At 44.3% G+C, this 25,059-nt stretch overlaps 1 protein-coding gene across 4 annotated transcripts in view; it reads left to right on the plus strand.

Moving 5' to 3' along the window:
* Nucleotides 1–24,359, plus strand: part of BRD4 (bromodomain containing 4) — a 90,533-nt gene extending 66,174 nt beyond the window's left edge. For all 4 annotated transcript variants that reach the window (XM_040346267.1, XM_040346270.1, XM_040346269.1 and 1 more), the window contains 10 exons: nt 2,093–2,203; nt 2,432–2,484; nt 10,066–10,363; nt 10,484–11,137; nt 12,244–12,350; nt 13,081–13,240; nt 15,319–15,443; nt 19,108–19,307; nt 21,658–21,868; nt 21,953–24,359. In XM_040346267.1, coding sequence (XP_040202201.1) covers nt 2,093–2,203; nt 2,432–2,484; nt 10,066–10,363; nt 10,484–11,137; nt 12,244–12,350; nt 13,081–13,240; nt 15,319–15,443; nt 19,108–19,307; nt 21,658–21,868; nt 21,953–22,024 — 1,991 coding nt within the window. In that variant the 3' untranslated portion in view covers nt 22,025–24,359. The remainder of the gene's footprint in view (nt 1–2,092; nt 2,204–2,431; nt 2,485–10,065; nt 10,364–10,483; nt 11,138–12,243; nt 12,351–13,080; nt 13,241–15,318; nt 15,444–19,107; nt 19,308–21,657; nt 21,869–21,952) is intronic.
* Nucleotides 24,360–25,059: the final 700 nt, after the last annotated feature.

The raw sequence follows: 25,059 nt of genomic DNA on the forward strand, positions 1-25,059 counted from the left end.
TTGTAGTTCAGAATGCAGGTCCTAAGAAATGTGTCACACAGCGGTGCAAATTCAAAGGGCACAGTGAATGTGTTGCTGCATTCAAGGAAACAATGTGTGGTATTCTTCAAAAAAAGTAAGTTTTTATCCAAGGTGAAAAGGAATATAAACATTCAATTTTGGCAATAGATGCTCTTTAACCACTTCCCGACGGCCGTACGACTTTATACGGCCGCAGGGTGGTTGTGATTCTCTGACTCTCCATGTTTTTACGGCCTCCGCTCCTCCTGGCCACTGGGGGGCGAGCGCGCGCACGCTGCATCACTGAGATGCCTATGCGTGTGCCTGGTGGCCGCAATGTCCGCCAGGCTCCCGTGATCGACGGTTACAGAGACAAGGACGTGGATCTGTGTGTGTAAACGCACAGATCCACGTCCTGTTAGGGAGAGAGGAGACCGATCTGTGTCTCTTGTAAATAGGGACACAGATCGGTCACCTCCCCCAGTCAGTCCCCTTCCCCCACAGTTAGTAACACTAGGCAGGGTACACATTTAACCCCTCCCTCACCCCCTAGTGTTAACCAATTCAATGCCAGTCACATTTATACAGTAATTAGTGCATATTTATAGCACTGATCGCAGTATAAATGTGAATGGTGTCAAAAGTGTCCAATGTGTCCGCCATAATGTCGCAGTCCCAATAAAAATCGCAGATCGCCACCATTACTAGTAAAAAAAAAAAAAAATAAAAAATAATAATTCTGTCCCCTATTTTGTAGGCGCTATAACTTTTGCGCAAACCAGTCGCTTATTGCGATTTTTTTTTTTTTTTTTTTTTTTTTACCAAAAATATGTAGCATACGTATCGGCCTAGACTGAGAAAAAAAATGAGCTATTTATTATAGCAACAAGTAAAAAATATTATTTTTTTTTCAAAATTGTCGCTCTATTTTTGTTTATAGCGCAAAAAATAAATACCGCAGAGGTGATCAAATACCACCAAAAGAAAGCTCTATTTGTGGGGGAAAAAAGGATGTAAATTTTGTTTGGCAGCCATGTTGCACGACCACACAATTGTCAGTTAAAGCGACGCAGTGCCGAATCGCAAAAAGTCCTCTGGTCAGGAAGGGGGTATATGTGCCCAGTAAGGAAGTGGTTAAATAAAAATTATCGGCAGTTTTTATTTTTTTGGTATCGGACACTTTTGCCATTTTATTTTTAATTGATGTATTCTGCCTGTGGCCCTTGTAAAGTGTACATTCCCAGCATCTGTATGGTTCCCAGAATGGAGCTATGTGCTGGGACAATGCAACTAGTGTACATGTGCTGGACTTGGGTTATCATTGGCTGCCAATCGCGGTCCCAGAAAAGGTCTAGGAGAAAACCGCAGCAGCCTAGAACAGAACGATGAAGCAGAGTGTGGTCCTCATAATACTGGAATGGGGCACATTAGAGGGTAAGAGTGTGCCATAATGAACACGTATGCCATGCATACTTGCATGTTATGAGGAGCTCTGGATACCCTGAAACTGGTCACACATTATACAATTTTCTTGTTCAAGTTCCTTTAGATTTACTTTCAACTATGTAATGAGAGAACCTGCTTGATTGCATACAAATTGAAAGTGTTTAGGTATTGCCTCATATTAAACTAGAGAAGTTTTTAATTAGTAGCTATGGCCATTCGGGATTTAACAATACTTGGCATTACTTATGATGCTGAAATTTACACACAGGATTTTCTGGTGGTGGTATTGACTTTTAGAATTTTAAATGTTAAAATTAAATCCCCAAAGTCTTGTGAGCAGTAACGGGTAGTAGTTTAGGGTTATGTTTTAAGACATTCTTTCAAATTTAAAAAAAGGCACAAAATGAAATGTCTTAAGTAACCTCTAATGTATTACGAATACCAGTAACGTGTTACAAAACATGGTTTTATTCCCAAATATTTGTTTCCACTGAATATATCGGTTCCATCTTCACATAATCATGAACAGTTTTGTGTAGGCGATTTTAGATACTGAATTGCTTTTTTTTTTTGTATAATAATTAAGGTACCAGAAGAATTGTTGAGTTTGTGTTTGTGGTGGTTGCTAACTTTGTCTCCTTTACAGAGAAAATAGAAGCGCCCATGTCTATTTCTGGTAAGGGGAAAGGTTTCTCCTCTTCCGAGTCTGAAAGTTCAAGTGAATCCAGCACCTCGGACAGTGAGGAGTCAGACCCAGGTAGAACAATCTTGCACTATTCAGGAGGAAGCATCTAGAGCAGTGATGGTGAACCTTGGCACCCCAAATGTTTTGGAACTACATTTCCCATGATGCTCAACTACACTGCAGTGATGATCATCATTGGGGTGCCAAGGTTCGCCATCACTGGTCTAGGGCCTGTACTCACCTGATCATGGAAGCTGAAATGCAAACAATGTTTCCTTAATGATCATCTTTTCTTTCCAGAAACAACACACAAACAGAAGAAAAAGAATCACTCAGGGAAAGAGTCTAGAAAGGTATTTATAAGTAATTGAAAATGCTTGCAAATTACACACATGCATAATATAAATGTGATATACCCAGCATTTTGCTATTTGCATTTTTATAACACTTGCTGTAAAAATATCTATCTTCCTGTACTAACTTATCATTATTGGATATGAGGACTCCGGTCTTGAAGTTGCTGAATATCCTAAATATTTTTCCAGCGTTAAGGTCCTTTCTCTTTCGTTCATGGACGGACACAGCATCCTTTGACAGTAGGGTTATGCACCTTCCTTCTAGGAGAGTTTAGGCAGAATTTACAGCACTTAAAGCGTTAACAACCTTTCCTTAGTGCCGCTCCTCCCAGGGGGTGTGGCTCCCCGGGCATAACCCACACCCTGCTCTAGCAGCCTTAGCCTCCGTTTTTTTCTGCCTATTTCTGCCTAACGACAGGAGAGGTCAGGCAGAAATAGGCCCTCCCGTTTGGCCTGACTTCGGCACCGCGGGTTTTCACCAAGGTGCTCACCCTGATACTAGCCCAGCTGAGACAGCGAGGGATCGCTATCGTGGGATATCTGGGCGACCTTCTCCTGCGAGCTTCCTCAAGGCTCAGAGTTAGAGGAGGACGTGTCTATCACGTGTCAGACTCTCCAAGAGTTCGGCTGGCTTCTGAATCTCCAGAAGTCAGTGTTCCGTCCCAGAGCCTGGAATACCTGGGACTAGTCCTGGACTCCGTGGAGGCGAGAGTGTTCCTCCCATCGGAGAAACTGAAGACCCTGCAATCTGCGGTGAGGCAGTTGCCGACCCAGAAGTGGTCGTCTCTTCGCTTCTGCATGAGAGTTCTGGGTCTGATGGTGGCCTCTTTCGAGGCGGTCCCGTATGCCCAATTCCACACCAGGGAACTACAGAAGGAGATTCTGTCACGTTGGGACAAGCTCCCGTCTTCTCTGGATTACCAGGTTCAGTTGAGCCATCTGGTCAAGTCTTCCCTGGTGTGGTGGCTGACGTCTCCGGTGCTTCGGATCTGGAAGTCTTTTCTGCCGTGCCACTGGACAGTAGTCACGACGGATGCCAGCCTCTCCGGCTGGGGGGGGGGGGGGGGGGCGTTTGGGGCGCTCGGTCAGCCCAGGGGCGCTGGACTCGGGAGGAGTCCCGCCTGCCGATCAATATTCTGGAGCTCCGAGCAATCAAGCTGTGCCTTGCCAGGTGGTCCTTGGAGCTGCAGGAACGACCGGTCAGGATCCAGTCCGACAACGCCACGGCCGTGGCGTACGTCAATCATCAGGGAGGCACAAGGAGCTCAGCTGCAGCGACGGAGGTCGCGCACATTCTTCGGTGGGCCGAAAGGTCCGTTCCGGCTCTGTTGGCCGTGTACATTCCGGGAGTTCAGAATTGGCAAGCCAACTTCCTAAGTCATACAACTCTGGATCAAGGGGAGTGGTCTCTCCACCCGGAGGTGTTTCAGGGTCTGTTCAAAAAGTGGGGCACTACAGACGTGGACCTTCTAGCGTCCCGCCTCAACCGGAAAGGTGCCACGATTCGTGGTCAGGTCGAAGGACCCGTGGGCGGACGCGTCAGACGCGTTGGTGGCTCATTGGGGTCACTATCGCCTAATCTACGCCTTCCCTCCTCTGAAGCTTCTTCCTCGCCTGCTGCGCAGGGTGGAAGCCGAGAGGATTCCAACAATTCTGATCGCCCCAGACTGTCTGCGCCGCTCCTGGTACGCGGACCTGGTGCGTCTGGTGGCAGAAGCCCCCTGGCGTCTACCCCTGAGAGAAGATCTTCTGTCGCAGGGTCCGATCTTCCTTCCTGCGTTACAGTCGCTGGCTTTAACGGCGTGGCTGTTGAGAGCCAGGTACTGAAGGACCGAGGCATGTCGGGCTCGGTGATCTCTACCATGCTGCGCGCACGGAAGTCTACTTCACGAAAGATTTACCATCGTACGCAGACAGTCCACATCTCTATGTGTGAGGAGAGGAAGTGGCACCCTCGTACATACGTGGTGTCCCGGATTCTGCTGTTTTTACAGCGGGGAGTGGATCAGGCTCTCGCCTTGAGCACGGTCAAGAGCCAGATTTCTGCTCTGGCTGTTTACTTTCAGCGTCCCTTGGCAGCGCACTCCTTGATACGCACGTTTGTGCAGGGGGTCCGCCATGTGGCTCCCCCGGTGCGCCCTCCACTGCCCACATGGGACTTGAATTTGGTCCTCTCGGTGCTTCAGCGAGCTCCCTTTGAGGACATTCGGAAGACCCCTTTGTTGACTCTGTCACAAAAGGTGGTTTTTCTGGTAGCTATTACCTCGAACAGACGGGTGCCTGAATTGGCGGCCTTGTCCTGCAAGGCCCCCTACTTGGTCATCCATCAGGATAAGGCGGTGCTGCGTCCGCAGCCCTCTTTTCTTCCAAAGGTCGTTTCGGCCTTTCACATTGAGGACATTTGTTCTTCCATCCTTGTGTCCTCAGCCGAAGAACCCGAAGGAGGCCACTTTACATTCCCTGGATGTGGTTTGGGCCCTTCGAGTTTACTTGTCGGCGACGGTTCCGTTCCGGAAGTCGGACTCACTGTTCGTGTCGGTGTCTGGTCCCAGAAAGGGTCTGGCAGTCTCGTCGGCCACCATTTCCAGGGGGATCCGACAGGTTGTGCTTCAGGCCTATGCCCTGAAGGGGCGGGTGCCTCCTTTTCAGGTCACGGCGCATTCGACCAGGGAGATCGGTGCCTCTTGGGCTTTCCGACATCAAGCCTCTGTGTTGCAGGTGTGTAAGGCTGCGACCTGGTCGTCGGTCCACACTTTTTCAAAGTTTTACAAGGTGGATGTGAGTGCATCTTCTGATGCCTCCTTCGGCCGCAGGGTGTTACAGGCAGCAGTTTAAGGTTGGAGTTCCTCCGTTGAGTAACTCCAGTTTTGTTTGGGGTGAAGCTTGGTTTGCTGTGTTGTTTTTTTCCCACCCCTTGAAATTTTTTGACACTGCTTGGGGACGTCCCTACTGTCAAAGGATGCTGTGTCCGTCCATGAACGAAAGAGAAAATAGGATTTTTGTACTCACCGTAAAATCCATTTCTCTGAAGTTCATGGACGGACACAGCACCTACCCCTTTGTTTGTACTGCTTGTTACGAACCGAGGCTGCTAGAGCAGGGTGTGGGTTATGCCCGGGGAGCCACGCCCCCTGGGAGGAGCGGCACTAAGGAAAGGTTGTTGACGCTTTAAGTGCTGTCAATTCTGCCTAAACTCTCCTAGAAGGAAGGTGCATAACCCTACTGTCAAAGGATGCTGTGTCCGTCCATGAACTTCAGAGAAATGGATTTTACGGTGAGTACAAAAATCCTATTTTTTCTTGTTTAGCCAGCTGTTTTAGATTTGACTGTCTAAGTATATGTAAACCTAATAAGTGACATACTATAAACAGCAGATACTGGAAGTATAGTAGTGCAAGCTTGACTTATTCTCTAGCAGTAAAGCCATAGTCCCTTTCTTGTTGCTGCCAGTTTCTTCTGCCTCTTTGGGCTTTTTGTGATAGGGTGACATTTAGCCGCTAGCATGTTGCCTCAGCATACCTGACATCTTACCCTTTTGTTTGACCCAGGTCTTCACCCCTTGCATCCTTAACCACTTGCCTACAGGGCACTTTCACCCCCTTCCCACCCAAGGCATTTTTCAGCTTTCAGCACAGTCACACTTTGAATGACAATTGCGCAGTCATGCAACACGGTACCCAAATGAACAAAAAGCACTTTCTTTTGGTGGAATTTGATCACCTCTGCGGTTTTTATTTATTGTGCTATAAACAAAAGAAGAGGGGCAAGTTTGAAAAAAACACTATTTTTAACTTTTTGCTATAATATCAATTTTTTTTTAAACAAAAATTTCCTCGGTTTAGGCCGATATGTATTCCTCTACATATTTTTTGAGAAAAAAAAACGAAATAGGCGTATATTGGTTGGTTTGCGCAAAAGTTATAGCAGCTACAAAATAGGGGATAGATTTATAGCATTTTTATAATTTTTATTTTATTTTTGTTTAATATATACTAGTAATGGCGGCGATCATCGATTTTTTTTTTATTTTATTTTTATTTTTTTATCGTGACTGCGATTTATTGCGACAGACACATCGGACACATTTTTGGGAACATTCACATTTATACAGCGTTTCCTGCTATAAAAATGCATTAATTACTGTATAAATGTGACCGGCAGGGAAGGGGTTAACACTAGGGGCGATCAAGGGGTAAATATGTTCCCTAGGGAGTGATTCTTACTGTGGGGGGAGGGGACTGACAGGGGGAGGTGACCGAAGGTTGTTTCTTTGTACAAGGAACACACCATCGGTCTCCTCTCCCTGGCAGGACGTGGATCCGTGTGTTTACACACACCAGATCCACGGTCCTGCTCAGTTACTGGGCAATTGCGGACGGCCACCGGGCACGCACATCGGGTCCCCAGTGACTCGACGGGCCCGCGCCGCCTAGTGGCTTAAGAAGGCGCAACGTCATATAACGTTTGCCCAGAACAAGAGGGTCTGCCTTTCCGCTGTTGGTGGGCGGTGGAGAAGCAGTAAGCAGACATTAATGCCTGTAGAGGAAGTTGGCCGTCAGAAACGCACAGAGGTCTGCAAAGGCATCTGGTGCTTACTGAGCCTGTAGTGAGGAAGTGATGATGATGTGCTGATGCTTTTCTAAGCCTACAGGCCTTACCCTGCAGGGGGTGAGGCAGATAAAGTGTGGTTGTATGACTACCACAGGGGAAAAAAAGTTTTAAAACCAGTTATCTTAATAGTACAGTATGGGACACGGGTAGAATATTCATACACCATGGATTATAGACCTGTACCTTCAGGTGATCAGACCGTGAGTCCTCAGTTTTGTGCTAGTGTCTGAAGGTGGTGGTCCTATTCTTCTTCATGGACAAACTCTCACACTTGGCTTAACTAGTTTTATTATTTTACTTCAATCTTCCGATTCTTCAATCCAATGCTAACATCGAAACAGTATATCCATATCGGTGCAACCTCTTTTAAAACCTTGGAGGCCAAAGCTGGACTCATTCTGTGGGGGGCGGCCTGTAATGTTTTAGGCATTGGATCCTACATGGGGCGGTCACCTTGGCACTTAGGGCAAAGCATTATCCACATGGTACTTATACAGGTCCATTGATTGCTATGATTATCACTTTGGAATGCCATCCCTGAAAAAAGACCTCAGATGTCATATTTGGACTTAAATGCAATAAAAAAATAAAAATTAATTTGTCATTTGAAAAAATAGCCATTTAAGACGTATGGGTGGAAATGACGTTTTGACATCGCTTCCGCCCTGCTATGGTAGGAGACGGGTGGGGGCCATCTTGCCCTCACTCGTATCTATACCAGCACGAGAAAGGACCAGATCACCTCTGCCGCTACCGACGGCTCCGGTAAGCGGCGGGAGGGAGGGCCCACCACCAATAACGGTGCTCTTGAAACGAATTATCGGAAACACGACCGCCTACTGAAAATATGGACACCCCGGTTGTGGCAGCAGCTGCTGCCGTTACCAAGATATCCATCTTTAAAGTGCCGACGTATGTAGTCATTGGACGGTCGTGAAGTGATTAAAAGACCTCAACTTGGTTCTGCCCTGCAGAAAGCACTCTTTATACCCATCGGGAATCTCCCAGGCCAAGTAGTCACTATCACACCTGCCAGCCGTGTTTCTGAACTGTGGCGGGCCTTTTCTCATGCTTCATGGCAAGGTTGTGTTTCTTCCTTTCCTCCGAAAGTGGTCTCGGCATTCCACCTCTCTACATTGCCTGGATGTAGTCAGAGCCATTAGAGTATATCTCAAGACTACTGCTCCAATCAGACAGACAGGGTTCTTTGTCCTTTTCTTTGGAACCATGAATACGAAATCTGCTTGCAACATAGTTGAGGTGAAACTATCTCCTGCACTTTATAGCATTCGTAGCATCTGTATATATAGATTCAGCACATTTTTTCACAGGTTCCATATGATATATTTAAAGAATATTATATTTATTCATACAGGTATTTATTGGCACGTTTTTAGAAGTTGCACATTATACAGTGCATTCAAGTATTTAGACCCCCTTCACTTTTTTTCAATTTTGTTATGTTGCAGCCCGATACTATTCTGTTTTTTGTTTTCAATAATCTACACTCAGTCCCCCAAAGTTAAAATAGAATATTAGGAATGTTTGCAAATATATGAAAAAGAAAAAACAGAAATATTACATTGGTATAAGTTTTCAGACCCTTTGTATCAACACTTGAAATTTAGCTCAGGGGTGTCTCCCATTTCTCTTGATCATTGCTGAGATGTTTCTACACCGTGATTGATCGGGAGAAATAGAAGGTACCTGAGCTAAATTTCAAGAGGCGTTGCAAAGGGTCTGAATATAATGTGCCAATGTGATGTTTCAGTTTTTCCCTTTTCATACATTTGCAGACATTTCTAAAATTCTGTTTTCACTTTTGTCATTATGTTGTACTGTGTGTTGATGAACAAGAAACAAAGTACTGTAGTATCGGGCTGCAACAAAACAAAATTGGAAAAAGTGTAGGGGGTCTGAATACGTGGTGAATGCACTGTAGGTTCATATATTTCATTAGGGTAGCGCTGCACTGTTTTTGTTCATTTTCAGTTAAAGGTGGCATTGGATAACTTGGTAGTGCAAACAAGCTCCCTGGGGTGCTTTATTAATTGCACATGTTGCTTTTCTGTTTCATTTATTTTTACATTCCACAAAAAAAACCTACCACCTGGTTTTCTGTTCATATATTTTTTTTTAAGTTTTACCGGGTGGACATCCAATCTTCTGCTGATGCATCTTTTGTCCGCAAGGTTCTCACAGTGACTCTCTGAGGTCTTTTGACCCTTCTTGGGCATTTTGGCACAGTTCAATTTGCCTCCTTTGTTTCCCACCCCTCCTATTCATTGCTTGTGGACATACCATGGTTTATGAATAATCTGCCTGTACTGTACAATTAAATATTAATCTCTCTCTATCTGCCACTGTAGGTTTATGCCAGAATATGTTGGTATACACAGCATACTAGCAGATTATGGCAGACTTGCCTGTCAAATGCAGCCCTCCAGCGCTGTGCTGTCACAGCTCTCGGCGCTTCCTTCTTTAACTGGTCTTCCTTCTGGGTTCACAGTCAGTTACGGCACAGTGCTCTTTGCATTGATGGCAAACATAGTTTTATGTTTGTTTGCCGTTTGTATGCAAGACAAGTTCCTGGCCAACGCCCTTCGGACAAAAGTCTTGCGCTTTGTCCGTGGAAAATCTGATTGTGTGGGCTAGGGGAGGTGTGTCCTCTAAAGCTTTGCTAGTGTCCAGTCTCCTGAATGTTCACGCCTATAGCGCCCATGGCATAAGAATATTCTGCATCTGTCCTATACTGTACGCTAAGATATGGAATTTTACTGGTAAGTTAAAAATCTACTTATTTACAACAAGGCCTACATTATGCTTATTGTGTTTACCAGAACAATGATCTCCATGTTTGTGAACTGGGATTGCACCTTTTAAACTTTAAAGTATGAGTGTTCAGATTTTCAAACAACTTTTAAATCAAGACTCAAGTTTTTTATTTTTTATTTCTGTCTTCTTCAGCATCACCATCAACCCCATCCTCCGCAACAGCCTCTTGCCCCACCACCTAATGTCCTTAAGCCATCTTCGCCAACCCCTCCACCCTCATATGCCCCTCCTCCCAGCTTGGACACTTCTCACCCATCTCTTCATCATCCTCTTCATCCTGCTAATGTCTTTGAAGCTGTTAATGCTCACTATGGACAGGCAGGTCTGCACCTACCACCACCTGATCTTCCATCACACCTCACAGGTGGTCAGCCAGAGCGATGTTCTCCACCCCATCTAAACCAACATGCCCTTGTTAGTCCTCCTCCAGGTAAGTTTAACTCATTTATAATACTATAGTATAAAAGGATGATGACTTGGAAGTAATTATGAATTGCTGCTTTAGTACCTGCTGGTATAGCTCTAATTTACTTTATCATTTCTTTTACAGCCCTGCATAATGCCATGCCGCAGCAACCTTCTCGCCCTACAAATCGTGCAGCTGCCCTCCCTCCCAAACCTGTACGACCACCATCTATCTCACCGCCGCCCCCAGTACAAACGCACCACCAACCACCACCTCATTCTATCCACCATCATTCACAGCCTCCCCATGCCCTGTTAGAGGATGATGGCCCATCTTCACCAGGTAGCAGTCTCCCTCCTTCTCCTGTTCAGCTTGGTCATGCGCAGATGGCCCTTTACCTGCAGCAATTACAGAAATCCCAACAGTCTGCTGTGCAATCTCCTCTTCAGCAGCTCCTCCCTTCTGTTAAAGTGCAGAACCAAGCACCTTTGACTTCTACTTCCCAGTCTTTGCGGCACCTGCAGAACATGCCTTACCCTTCTCCTTCCTCTGTTAGCACTGCTCCTCCCCCTGCTCCTACGTCATCCCATGTACATCAGTTGCAGACACCACCTACAGCTTCCCAACAGCCAGCAGTGCAGGCTCCACCCCCTCCCCAGCAGCCGCCTCCAACCCTGCAAAGTACAATGACCGCTCCCCATCCACAGCTTGTCCAGCACCAGCAGTCTAAGCCATTGCAAGTAATCCAACACCACCATCCCTCACCACGGCAACAGAAACCAGAGCCATACTCTGTAGGTGAGTGGTGTGTTTTTGTGAAAATGGTTAGACAGTATAACATGTGAAATAAGTGAACCGCATTCTGCAGTGGTCACCAAACTGCAGCCCATGAGCCACATTGTGGCCCTTTTCATGCATTTAAATGGTCCTTGGGCATACAATTCCTTCCATTGACCTCAATGATGGGACCAGTTTCTCCCACTTAGACCAACTATGAGACACTATTCCTGCCATTGGCCTCCCTAAAGTGTTAAAGCAGAGTTCCAGTGTTTTTTTTTTTTGTTTTTTTTAAACAGCTCCTGTTGTTTGCACATAATCTGATAGCAGTTATAATTGGGTAAAGCAGCTTTTATCAGTGTCCTGTATTTAAAAAAATATATATATATTTGCAGTCCCCCCAACACACTCCTATCTTCATTGTGGGCAGCTGAAGCCCACTGCCATCTTGTTTCTGGGATTCGGCGCTACTGGCTATTCAGCATGCACCTTCCGATCATGCGCATAAACAAAGCGCCGCACACTTGTTATGTTCAGGATGCCATAGCAATGGCGGCATCAAAGGACGTTCCCTCCCTGTTATGGCAATTTTTCAGTTAAGAATAAAACCCGGCAGCAAGCTAGCAAGCACTAACCTAGTTTTCCCAGTATAGTGCAATAAATTCACCTCTGATTGACAATGATGCTCCTGTTGTGCCTGCAGCTGCCACCACCGCTACCAATACAGACAAAAGACTGAATTCTCAAATAAACAATGGCACAGATCTCCTAGCATCATGTAATTTCCGGTTTTGAAATAACGCAATGCTAGCGGGGGGAGGGTGCCCATTGAGTCCTGGGATTGATGATACAGCTATCCCAGGAAAAGTGGAAATGGATGGACGGAAGTGCAGCCTTTGGAATCCAAAAATTGGGGGGGGGGGGGGGGGGGGGGAAGTATCCGAGCATGAATGAATGGTCATCTATCATTGCAGCCATTGTTGTCAAATAGGCTGGAACTCCGCTTTAAGGATACTGGACTGGTTCTTTGTTTAGAAAGTTTGGGGATCCTGGCATTTTAATTGCTAGTGGATATAGATGAAGCTGTCTTGTTTTCTTTGCAACATTTTTGTTTCTGGTTTGTCTAGGTCACTTGCGGGAGGCCCCATCTCCTCTCCTTCATTCATCTCAGGTTCCTCCATTTGCAGGCCTTTCACATCCTTCGTCACCGCAGGCCGGACTGTCTAAAAAGCAGGTACAGATCACTGGGCTCCACGGGTAATGGCTGCTTGTGGTGTAAACTATGTGTAGCATCTATTATTTATGATTATTCCACATGATTGGAGCACTGTGTAACCAGTCACCTTTAAAAGCTACTACTACACCACAGGAAGACGCTTGTTTCAACAGTGCGTAAACTTTATCTACTTGTAGCAGATAGATGCAGCAGTCAATTTTGACTCGGCCACTAAAAATCACACTTGTATCTTGGACATTTGTGTGTGTTCCTGTGTTTTATTTATTTTTTGTCTCCCCACCCCCAGTGCAACTCTCTGTAGCTGAAGTTGCCATTAAGTAATATATAGAGTAGCTAAGACACTAGACTCTCCTCACTGTGTTCTCAATTTAGGGTGCAGCTCAGCACCAAAATCTACATCTGGTTTCATTCCTCGCTTAGACCACAGAAGTGGATCCCCCTCAGCCTTGGCTTAGCAGTTACAAGTAGGCAGACGTAAGACACAAATCAATGCCGTTTGTGTTCATTCATACATAAAGAGATCCTGTAAACAGACCATTTTAACAAAAATCTTCCCATAAGACATATGGACTTCTGATTTTAGTTCGTTTTTGATTTTCCTTGATAGAGATCAGCTTGGCAATTAACATTTTAAGGACGACAGGCAATGTTTTTCTCAAACTAGATGTTTCCTTTACGGAAAGACTTTGGATATCTGTAGCTGTTAACACACTTGTCTGCTCCACAGGAAATGAGAGGATCATCTGTGTTGCAGCCTCAGCCGCTGGTAGTGAAGGAAGATAAACGGCATTCTCCATCTTTGCGTCCGGAAGGCTTTTCCCCTGGCATGAGGAGTGAACCCCACAAACTTCCAGAACCGCTAAAAGCTTCTAGCCATGTTCAGCCAAGTGAGTTTAGTTTTTATTTTTTTTGTTCTTTTACCTAGAACTATGGAAAAAATGTGCTTCATCACTTTTATAGGCCCATGTGCATGAGCCCTTACCGTTTTCTTAGACCACCTGCAATGTCCCACAAATACTTGTTGAGTTTCCCAGTAAAGTCCACCTCATGTAGCTTTCTGTAATGGCGTGGCAACAATGCAGCACTGCTCCTAAATTCAGAGCAGAGTTGCTGCTGTCATGTAGGCTGTGACTACAGAGGGATAAGAAGAATGGCAGGACTTGTGTCTCTTAGCGTTGCTATTTCTGATTGATAAGCATGTAGCTTGTCAATCGGCAACTGACCTTACCTAAGTCCTGCCCAATGCTTTCTGGATTGGCAGCATTTTCTACGATGTTGAAACCCTCTTGTGAGCTACAGTGTCTCATAGAGAGAACATGTGAAACACAAATGAAGGAGGTTTTGGCTCAGTCATGGAAGGTAAGAGAATTATCTTAACCGTGCAGTACAATACACAGGGCTCATTTTTATGGACCATGGGTTGTATGCAGGCTACCGTCAGGAGATTGGACACTGGCTAAAAAAAGAAATAGGGCTGCCCCTACAGCACAGTCATATAACCACGCCCACTCTGAGATTGGGTAATGGACCTGTTTTGGTGAAGTATTTTTTTATCACATTTTTTCTAAACCATTCAATTTTTTTCTCTGAAGCTTCTATCAAGATCTTACTCCTTTTTGCCCTGGACCTGTCTATCAGTTTCTGCATTGGAAATCTGGAGGGTCAGTGCTTCTGAGCTATTCAGTACCAAGCTTTTGTTCAAGTTTGTAAACGTGCAAGGAGAATATCCATTGATAGCCTTACAAAGTTTTATTTACCATGTAGATGTTTATGCCCATGGGGATGCCACCTTTGTGTGTTTTCTAGGTTTTTGGCATTTCAATCTTGTTGCTGTGCGTTCCATCCTTCATGTTCAATGCTTTGGGATATCCAAAGAAGTCATGAATATTCAAATAAAGCTAAAGTACCTCCTTTTTAAACAGTCTAAATTCTTTTGCCAACAAAGAATTTTACCGTCTTTATTGGCTAAGGCTGCATTCACATCTGAGCGACAGCCGCGTTCGCGTGTAGCGGCGTATTTTGCCGCGAGTACAAAACTTTCACCTTGTTTTTTTTTTTTTCCTCAAAGTCTTCCCATTGCTGTCAATGGGAAAACGCCTATGTCGCCTGAAAAAAAGGGTCCGGGACTTTTTTTCAGGCGACAGGCGTTCGGCGTCTATGAGATGTGAACCATCTCCATAGACAGCAATGGGAATTCTCCCCTCGAGCGACAGAAGCGTCCGGCGTCGGGCGTTTTGTCGATCAGGTGTGAATGGAGTCTAACTCGGGGTGACATCACTCTTGCGAATGAGCAGGGGTTCAGACAACCCCGCACATGGGGTTCTATGGCAGAATATAAGCTGAGCTGCAATAATGAACCTGCCTACCTGCATTTTTATATTGTGAGAATTTATTTCCTCCATGAACACCACAGGACGCAGATATCCCTTCCCTCTTGCTACAAAACGGAAGCTTAGCTGAGCTGCATAGAGTTATATCTGGGCAGAGATCTTCTTTTTTTCTTTTTTTTTTACATTCACCTGAAGAGGGCAGCATAACCTAAATTTGTTTTGAATATTCACTCCTCTGTGTCCTGTGACTTATTACAAGAAAATAAGTTTACAGGTAAAACAAAAATACAAATTTAAACACATTCCTGGCTGCTATAGCAGTCAAGACCGTGCTCATTACTGTCAAGCCAACAGTTGTCCTTCTGTTGCCTCTCCTGCGGGCTCCAGATGGCCATGGTGGGTGGAAAAAATATCTGATGTCTTGTGACAAAGAAATGCAACTGATGCTGGTTAAATCTTCATGGTCTCTGCTTTCAGATAACGGATTTTTAAGTAAACCTCTGGCACAAGGTTTTAATGTGTGCAAAAAAATAAAAAAATGTCTCTGGTGGTTAAATGACTTGGTTCTTGCCAGCTCTTTTTTTTAATATAATTTATATACCACTATTTTAGTATTATTATTTTTTTTTGTTTAGGGCCAGAAATGAAACCCATTGATGGAAGTCGCCCAGTGAGACCCCCTGAAAGCATCACTTCTCAAGGGGTACCTGAGAAAGAGAAGCAAAAGCAGGAACCCAAGACACCTGTTGCCCCCAAAAAGGTAAAATATTGATGTTAATGTAATTTGAAACACGGCTGGATACATTGTCGCCAATGCTTCCAAAGTCCCATCCCACTTCCTCAGGCAATTGGCAATATAACTTCGATATATGGCAGCAAAGTGGCACGGCTCTGTGCGATCACGCACCTAGTGACTTGGTATTTATACACAGCGGGAGCTGACTCTGTCTATCGGTACCCGTCGATCCTTTCAGTACAGAGGGAGAGTGGCGGTCAGCCTATGTAAACAAGGCAGATTGCTGTTCTGTCAGTACAGAAGGCATGGTTCCTGTGCGCAGGAACACGGATCTATGCCTTCTCCTAGTAAAATCACCTCCCTCACAGTAAGAAAACACCAGCTAGGCACACAGTTAACCCCTTCCTAGCCAGTGTCAGTACAGTAACAGTGCATATTTTTTTAGCACTGGTCCCCAATATCGTAGTCCCACTACAAGTCGCTGATCGCCATTACTAGAAAGAAAAATACATATTGGCTTGAATTGATGGGGGAAAAAATATATATATATTTTTTTAAATTGTTGGTCTTGTTTATAGTGTAAAAAATAAAAACATCAGAGGTGATCAAATACCACCAAAATAAATCTATTTGGGGGGGGGGGGGGGGGGGGGGGGGAGAGACATAAATTTAAAGTAACAGTTCCGTATCGCAAAAAAGGTCATGGAGTTAAGAGCACGTGTTAACACGTACACATATACCAGCCAAAATTCTCACCGGATCTGCGCGTCTTCTCTCTGATGGAATATATCAGAACTTTTAGGACCATTTCTATCAGGGCCGCAGAATTCACGAACCAGCGCAAATCTTGTCCACCTGAGAGAAATGCTTTCAGTTCTGGGTCTCTTGTGGAGTTAGGGACTCCTTAGCTTATAGGAACTCAAGACAAAAATACATTGGGACTTGGATTCTGTGCAGAATTTATTACCTTACCCCTGCTTCTGGGGTGCCAAATGAAATAAATATTGGGTGGTTATGGACTTCCCCTATTTATTATACATATTTATTTGGTCTATTCCTATAATTGGCTAGTCTAGCAAAGCTCTGATAAAGTTAATGGTACAATAACAAGGTTGGCTATAAAACATAAATACACTGTTTTAAATAAGCAAGAGTCTCATTTATTCTCCAAGAAAATAGGAATGCTAACATAAAAGAAAATATTACAGAGCATATGAAACAAATGAACATCAATGATACTTTACGTAAGGCCATCTTCTGTGTACAGTATCTTCAGCTGGGCTGAATGGCAAGAGGCAAAAAGAGGAAGAACTTTAGGCCAAGCGTTATTTTTAACCACTTGCTTACCGGGCACATATACCCCCCTCCTGCCCAGGTGAAATTTCAGCTTCCGGCACTGCGTCGCTTTAACTGACAATTGCGCGGTCATGCGACGTGGCTCCCAAACAAAATTGACGCCCTTTTTTTCCCCACAAATAGAGCTTTCTTTTGGTGGTATTTGATCACCTCTGCGGTTTTTATTTTTTCCCCTTTAAACAAAAAAGCAACAATTTTGAAAAAAAATTTAATATTTTTTTACTTGTTGCTATAATAAAAAGCCAAATTTAAAAAAAAAAAAAAAAAAACAATTTTTCTCAGTTTAGGTCGATACGTATTCTTCTACATATTTTTGGTAAAAAAATAAAATAAAATCGCAATAAGCGCGTACAAAATATGGGACAGAATTATTATTATTATTATTATTTTTTTTTTACTAGTAATGGCGGCGATCTGCGATTTTTTTTTTTTTTTTTTTTTTTATTGGGACTGCGACATTATGGCGGAAACATCGGACACTTTTGACACATTTATACACCGATCAGTGCTATAAATATGCACTAATTACTGTATAAATGTGACTGGCATTGAAGGGGTTAACACTAGGGGGTGAGGAAGGGGTGTGTGGAGGGGGGGGTGACCGATCTGTGTCCCTATGTACAAGGGACACAGATCGGTCTCCTCTCTCCCCTGACAGGGCATGGAGCTCTGTGTTTACACACAGAGCTCCACGTCCCTGCTCTGTCATTACCGATCGCGGGTACCTGGCGGACATCGCGACCGCCAGGCACGCGCATCGGCATCTCGCGCGCCCCCCAGTGGCCGGAGGAATCAATTTTCAGAGCCACCGTGAAGCCGTCATTTTACAATGACCCGGGGCTCAAGTGGTTAAAGCCCACTTAGACACCACCCATACAAACACCCACTGTCTAATGCAAAATCCATTAGAGGCAGTCCTTTAATATATTGTTCTTCTGCCTGTCCTCTAGAGAGCATGCTGTACTGTCCACTAGGGGCAGCATTCGTCCATGAATCACCGCTATTTGACCCGGATCAAATTTTTTTAGTAACAACTGGTCTTTGATTTTTTTTTTTTTTGTAACTCAGGAAATCTGTCATCTTAGCGGCAGTTGATTTTTGAAGCTTTTGTTTGCAGTCATGGTAATCAGGCACTTCAATCTTCATGACACCAGGTGGTTTGAAGCCAAGCTATACTCCCATACTCCCCTGCTAGGGGGCATGACTTTCTTCCAGGTGAAGGTTCTGATATGCATTCTTCAGTTACAAAGCCCTGATGGATAAACCTGCTGTACCAGCATTCCGGAATGCCCCCACCAGTGTCGAGGCTAGATGTAATCGGATTTCGTAGTTCAGAAGCATCTTGCATTAGAAAAAGTAACATGTTGCCGGCCAAAACTCTCTCTAAATTGACCATAGCAAACCAAAAAGCTATGTATAACATAATGTAAATATAAATTCAAAATAAAATGTAAAATGGCGCATTTAGTCCACAAAAACACACTCCACACAACAGTCACAAGAAAGGATAGATGAGCAGCCACAGCGTTCAGATCATTGTGTGGCCAGTTGAAGAGCTGGGCTGGATGGCAGAAGTATCTTCTACTCCTGCTCGGCCCGCTCAATACCAAGGGCAGCTCTCAGTGGACGATGGTCTCCTGTAAATGAGGGGTTGTTTTTCGAGGAATGTTGCCCCTCTTTAGTAGGCTCTCTCGTGGACTATAGGTGCTCTTTCACATTTTATTTTGCGAGTACATATATTTTTAATGAAGCACTTTGATCTTTTTGCTACACCCTTAGTCTGTGCTGTTTTCTCCCTTCTCTTGCTACCGTATAAACTGTAGCATCAGCTTCATGCATTGTACAGGGATGTGTTCTGGCAGCAGTATAGGAACTTCCCAGCGAGCTGAGCACTGTCCAACCATTTACAGAAGGCTTGTGTTTTTTTTTTTTTTTTTTAAATAAACACAAGGCTTCCTCAAGCTGAAGTTGGAGATTGGTGACAACATCTGACCGCCTCTTCACCTCAGCCCGACTTGATTTTTTTCCGGGAGCAGAATGGGGAAGCTATATACAGTATGTAGCTGATGCTATCTACAGTTCATACAGTGCTGTCGGCAGACACATTTGTTAATGAAGGTAATTGTTTTTGTGGACCAGCTTTGTCCAAGCACCTATTTTAAAATGTTAGCTGGAGTTCGGCTTTAATGCTGCTAAATCCTTGTCCTTGTGTAAAGCTTTGTGAATTGATCCTATGAAGTCATTTATAAAAGCTTAATTTTTTCAAAAGCTAAACAAAGCAGATGTTGTTCATCTTGAACATGAACTGATTTATGTAACTGTTTCTCCCTAGGACCTAAAGATTAAAAACATGGGCTCTTGGGCAAGCCTTGTACAGAAAACACCAATCACCCCAACTGCTCCAGGGAAGTCATCCAGTGATAGCTTTGAGCTTTTCAGACGTGCGGCACGAGAGAAGGAGGAGCGAGAGAGGGCGCTAAAACTGCAGGCAGAACATGCAGAAAGAATGCGAAGGGAGCAGGAGAGAATGAGGTAAGTGTATATTACTGATTTTAATGCAGATTTACAGAACACAGTGGTTGGTTGCACATTTATCAGTGAATGTGTATGGCTCATTAAAATGTGGTAGAAGATCAAATTTCGGTGCCTTTCCACAAGAACGTGTTTTACCCCTTTTACACTGTGGTCCTTTTCAAGCGTTTTAGCTCTAAAAAAAAGTGACCGAAAGCGCCTCATGCCTCCCCTGCTTGCAGGGCGGTGCGGGATGGGGAAAGTTCTGAAAGCAGACTCTTTTGGGGTGGTTTGGGAGCGAGGTGTAAACCCTGTTCTCAAAACGTCCTACCCATTGAAATTAATGGGCAGTGCTGCTGAAGTGCCCGCAAAGCCCGTTGGCAGCGCCTCAGCACAGGCGCTTTTAGCCCTTTCTTCAGCTTCTAGCGGGTGTTAAAGGCACCCCGCTAACAGCCGAAAAGCACCACTAGTGGCGCTTAACCACCAACGCACCCCCACCCCAGGATGAAAGTGGCCTAATATGCAGAAGCAGTGCGTGGCTTTTAGCTTGTTGCTATCAATTTGTTGTAATTCCATTTTTTTTCTATATGCCCAGGTTCACACTGGGCTGCGGGAGTGAAGCCGTGCGAGTTTAGCTGAACTCGCACAATTTCACTCCCGCTGGTCAGTCCCGATTTAGGCCGCGATTACAGAGACTACTTTTTAAAATTGGTGCAGCGATTTTTGCCGGCAAATGCCCCAGATTTGACATGTCAAATCGCACCAGTGTGAACCAGGGCTACATGTAAGATTGTTGCAGCGTGTTTTAGACTTGATTTTCTTGATCTTATTCACATCAGATTTTGTTTAGAAATTACACAGTGGCTAAGTTGTTGGGACTTTTTCCATTGAAAGCACTGAGGTCGTCGGTGCAAATCGCAACCACAGCACCACCTGCAAGGAGTTTGTATGTTCTCCCTTCTTGAAGGCAGAGACTGATGTGAATGCAAGATATATATGTAAAGCGCTGCGTAATATAAGTACCCGTAATAAAAAAAATGTGCCTCCTCTCATGTAGGTCCTATAGTATTCTGGCAGTGTACATCGTTATGTTGTGTAGGGCTGCGCATCTTCACCGGTCTCGCGATTCGATTTGATTACGATTATCAAGTCCACGATTCGATTCCGCGATGCATCACGATGCATCAAGATTACTGCGCATGGTTTTCATCTGTTCTTAAAAAAAACTCTCTGCATGTAGCAAACTGTAAACACAGCAGACAACTTAAAGAGGAGCTCCAGACTGACCCCAAAATACTACAAGAGATGGACAGAGACTGCAGACAATGATACAAGAGATGGACAGAGACTGCGGACAATGATACTAGAGAGGATCAGAGACTGCGGACAATGATACTAGAGAGGATCAGAGACTGCGGACAATGATACTAGAGAGGATCAGAGACTGCGGACAATGATACTAGAGAGGATCAGAGACTGCGGACAATGATACTAGAGAGGATCAGAGACTGCGGACAATGATACTAGAGATGATCAGAGACTGCGGACATTGTCCCCATAAAGTCCTGCCAAACGACAATGTATGCCATGTCATAAATTATGGTTTATGTTGGGTTAACTCTGTTCCCTAGGCGTGTTTTTTTTTTTAACTGTGGGGGGATGTGACGAACTGGGGGAGGAGAGAGATCGTTGTTCCTACTTAGTAGGAACACACGATCTGTCTCTACTCCCCTGACATCACGCCCGCCTGGCACGCGCGTGCTTGCTATAGTGTCTTAACGAGCCGATGTATAGCTACAACGTTTTGCGCAGCTGTGCTAACCTGCCGCAGTATAACTGCAGCGGCTGTTCGGCTAGCGATTAAAGAGCCACGGAGTGTTCATGCAGCTCTGACTTCCTTGACCTATCTGGTATCTTTACTTCTGGGACACCTTCCTTCAGTTCCTTTGTGACAAGGAATTCCTCTCCTGCTGTTGCTGGGGTACAGCTATGTATCCACTTTTATTTATTTTTTATTTATTTTTTCGATCAAAACACTGGTTGAAAAAATAAAAAACTGAAAGCGTGTACCCCGCTTTAATCCCCCCCTGTTTGTGTGTTGTAGTTCTCACCTTTTCCCCACAGATCCCCTTATGTCATTACAGGACATTACAACCAGTACCAGGTTTTAACCAGTGGGAGCTGCAAAGCAAACCTCTCTATCGTCAAGTCATAGCACTTTAGTACACCAACATGTACTTCCTTTTGCAACAAGTGTGTTTACTGGAAATACTATAGTCTAATTGCAGTGTAGGCCCATGTGTTATGTCTGCCTATTTCAGAATGTTGGGTTCTGTATCTTATGTATTGTTCTGTTTGCTGCACTCATTAGGTCTCGAGAAGATGATGATGCTCAGGAGCAGGCAAGGAAAGTGCATGATGAGGCTCGTAGGAGGCAGGATCAGCAGCAACAGCAGCAGCAGCAGCCACATGTGCAAAATCCTCTTCCTACACCTCCGCCTCCTGCCCAGAGCTCACAGCCTATCATGGATCAGAGGGAGATGGATAGGAAGCGAGAACAGGAGCGGAGACGGCGACAGGCGGTAAGTGTTACTAGTGTCTGTATTTAGGCGCTAGAAATGTCCGGTTTGCTTTTTTAGATACTAATGTGTATCTTGTTCCTACAGATGACTCCCTCAATAGACATGAATTTTCAGAGTGACCTGATGGAGATATTTGAACAGAACTTGTTCTCTTGAGACTTCAATCTTCTCACTGTCACCTCCACTACTTTACTTCCTGCAGCCCAACCCCATGAATTCTATTCATAATATTTTTTTTATGTCATTATGAGGGGCAGAGGGACACCTACCCAAAAGACGCTGAAGTTAATGCCCTTCGTGTATTTTATCTCCCCGCCCTCGTATGTGGATACACAAAGCCTCCGGAAGTTATGAATTTGGAAGAGATGTACGGCCTAGTTCGGATCATTGTGCAGTAAAAACCTCCTTTTCCCAAACCCCCTTCTAATTCAGAGCAATTTGGAAGATCATGGACTCTGGGGAGGGTGGGGTGGGGAAGGTGACGGGATGTGGCGAATTCTCTTAGCCTCTCTTGTGGGAGACGTGGATGGGGAAGTGCTCAGCAGTGTATAAGGCTTCACGTACCAACCAGAAGCAAGCATTCGGGTACAATGCAAAGTGTGCATGGTTGTGCTAGGGCGCAGAGGGCTGCAGAACATTGCTCATTGTGTGCGCAAAAAAAAACAGTTTCTACAGCACGTCGCCATAACTGCAGCGTAATAATCAGTTGCAAACTACATTAACCATCTCTGCAATTTATACACCATTTTCAGTTTAGTTGGTTTCTGAACAGTGATGTCAAGCACTGTATTCCAGTCACCTAAAGCATGCATATTTCATACTATATGGAATGTATATATAAGTGCAGAGCACTTTCTAAGACGCAAAGTATGTATATTATGAGTTTAAATTGAAGTCAGGCCAACTGGCAGGATAAAGTAAGCTTTAAGCCTTCAAGGGGAAACCGTTGCTAATTTCTGATGTCTGCTTTACATAGTTCTTTTTTAATAATCCAGTGTTTGTTCTGAGCTCATAATGTTAAAGTAATGGGTGACTTAGTAACGCTCTGCAATTATGTATGCATTTTATATGTGTGTCTTGTGTGTTCTGTGCCTGATCTCAAAAATCTAGTCCCCGTCATCTATTTTTGTACACACATTTCTATGTGCCTGCAATGATTGTACTTTTTTTTTTTTTTCTCTTTTTAACTTGTACAGTGTGTCTCGCACCCTTTTTTTTTTTGTTTTGTTTTGTGTGCGTGTCTGTGTGTGCCATCGAACACCCAAATTGCTCTTGAATCTCAGGTATTAATTATCCTTTTTTTCTTACATAAACTTAGCAAATGCTCAGCTTAAATACACTAGACAGATAACGTAGCGTAAGATTTCTACATACCCTTCACACAGATCTATTATCTGCTCTTCGTAGCATCATGTATTGTTTCACATCTGTACACCCTGATGGGCTGTGTACTTTAAACACGTAGTTGCATGGAAGAAGAACATTATGTATGTTGGAGTTATGCACACTATTGTTTGTAGTTTTATAGTCTCCTGCTGGACTCAAACATTTCTTTGCATGGATATCTACATCTGCTGCTACGTCATTCTTCAGAGGTATTTCTACTCCACATCACCTTGCCCAGCAGGTCTGTGTGCATTGTGTTCTCTAAAGGGCAGTTGTCTGTTCCTCCACTCTGCTGCGCCAAGGTTGGAGAAAGAGTCCCATGCTTCAGCAGCACTAGGGGTATGGTTAAACTTCACCTATTAGTCATTCTGCATGTAAGCCCCTGTTCTTAACCAGGTATAGAATGGGGGAAAAAAAAAAAAAAACAGTGTTAGTGGCCTTCTGAAACTATAGGCTTCCTCCTGACTTGGCATTCATTGCACAGTTGTCGTAGCATGATATTTTAGAGTCGATCACATGGCTATATCATAGTTTTGAAGGTGCTGCAGATAATCTAAGTGCAATGATTGACTCGCACACAATACAGTACTCTGCAGGATCCCTATGCCCTCGGTGCGTACGCAGTGCAGCAATGCTGAGCAGCTGTACCAGCCCTGTGTGTGTGTGTGTGTGTGTGTGTGTGTGTGTGCGCGCGCGCGCGCATGTGTGTATAATGTGGAGGGTGGGGCCTTTAATTGTTCTGATCTTTGGGTTAATGCCCTGTTAATTTGATACAAACCCCCTCCAACTCTCCTTCCTTACTCCTGTCTCTGTAATTTTACTCTTTTTGTTTATTTTTTGTTCTGTTTCTTTTTTTTCTTTTTTTTTTTTTTATATATATATAAATATATATAATTTGAACTGTTTAAAAAAAAAAAAAACAACAAAAAAAAAAAAATCCTTTACGTGCCATAAGCTCCTGTTTCCTTTTATTCTTCCCACTTCCTACCTTGTCTCCCTTTTTTAGATAGTGTCCCCCCCCCCACCCCACATCCCTCCTGAGCAACAGGCACAGAAGTCTGTGTTGTAACTGATTTCATGCAATAAAGTCTTTTTTTTTATTATATTTCATTTCACTTTACTTTTGCTGCATATACAGAATATATTTATGTTGGTTTTAACCCCTTTGCCGCTGTTGCCCACCCCTTACTCCCACCCCCTATTGTTTGTTATATATTTTTTTTTATAATCCTGCAGGAGGGTGCTCTTTCATCTGTAGGCTGTGGTGGTGATGCGCTGCAGAATGGGTGGAGAGTGTGGGGAGGTACACATTGGCAATACTTGGGGGGGGGGGGGGGGGGCCTTGTAAGATTGTGAGGGTGATACTTGTTCAGTATTTGCATAGTGAAAAAAAAGGGGCTACCGTGATGCTCTGCAGGGATTGGGTAACTTTGGGACCGCTGCCTGAATGGTTTTAGGCACTTGGCCAAAACGACGTCCTAGATGGCAGAACACTACCACCACCTCCCTTTCTCTGTGAATGTTACTGAAGTTGTTTGATCTTGCTCTGTGTTTGCTTAGACCTATGATCGGGCAAGCAAGTTAAAGCGGAGGTTCACCTAAATAACATCTATATCAGACCAACTTCTTTATACTTCTAACATGTACAGTCCACATTTATGTTTTATTCTTTTTAGGCTGTACATACCTTATAATCTATATTTGCAATCCGGCTTCCGAGTACTTCTCCCCGCGGGAGTAGTTGTTTCTATGCTGAGGAGGAATCTCATCTGAGAGGACCTCCCAGACGATTGACGTCCTTTCAG

The sequence above is a fragment of the Rana temporaria genome, chromosome 3 (genome assembly GCF_905171775.1).
Source record: "Rana temporaria chromosome 3, aRanTem1.1, whole genome shotgun sequence".
NCBI classification, from domain to species: domain Eukaryota; kingdom Metazoa; phylum Chordata; class Amphibia; order Anura; family Ranidae; genus Rana; species Rana temporaria.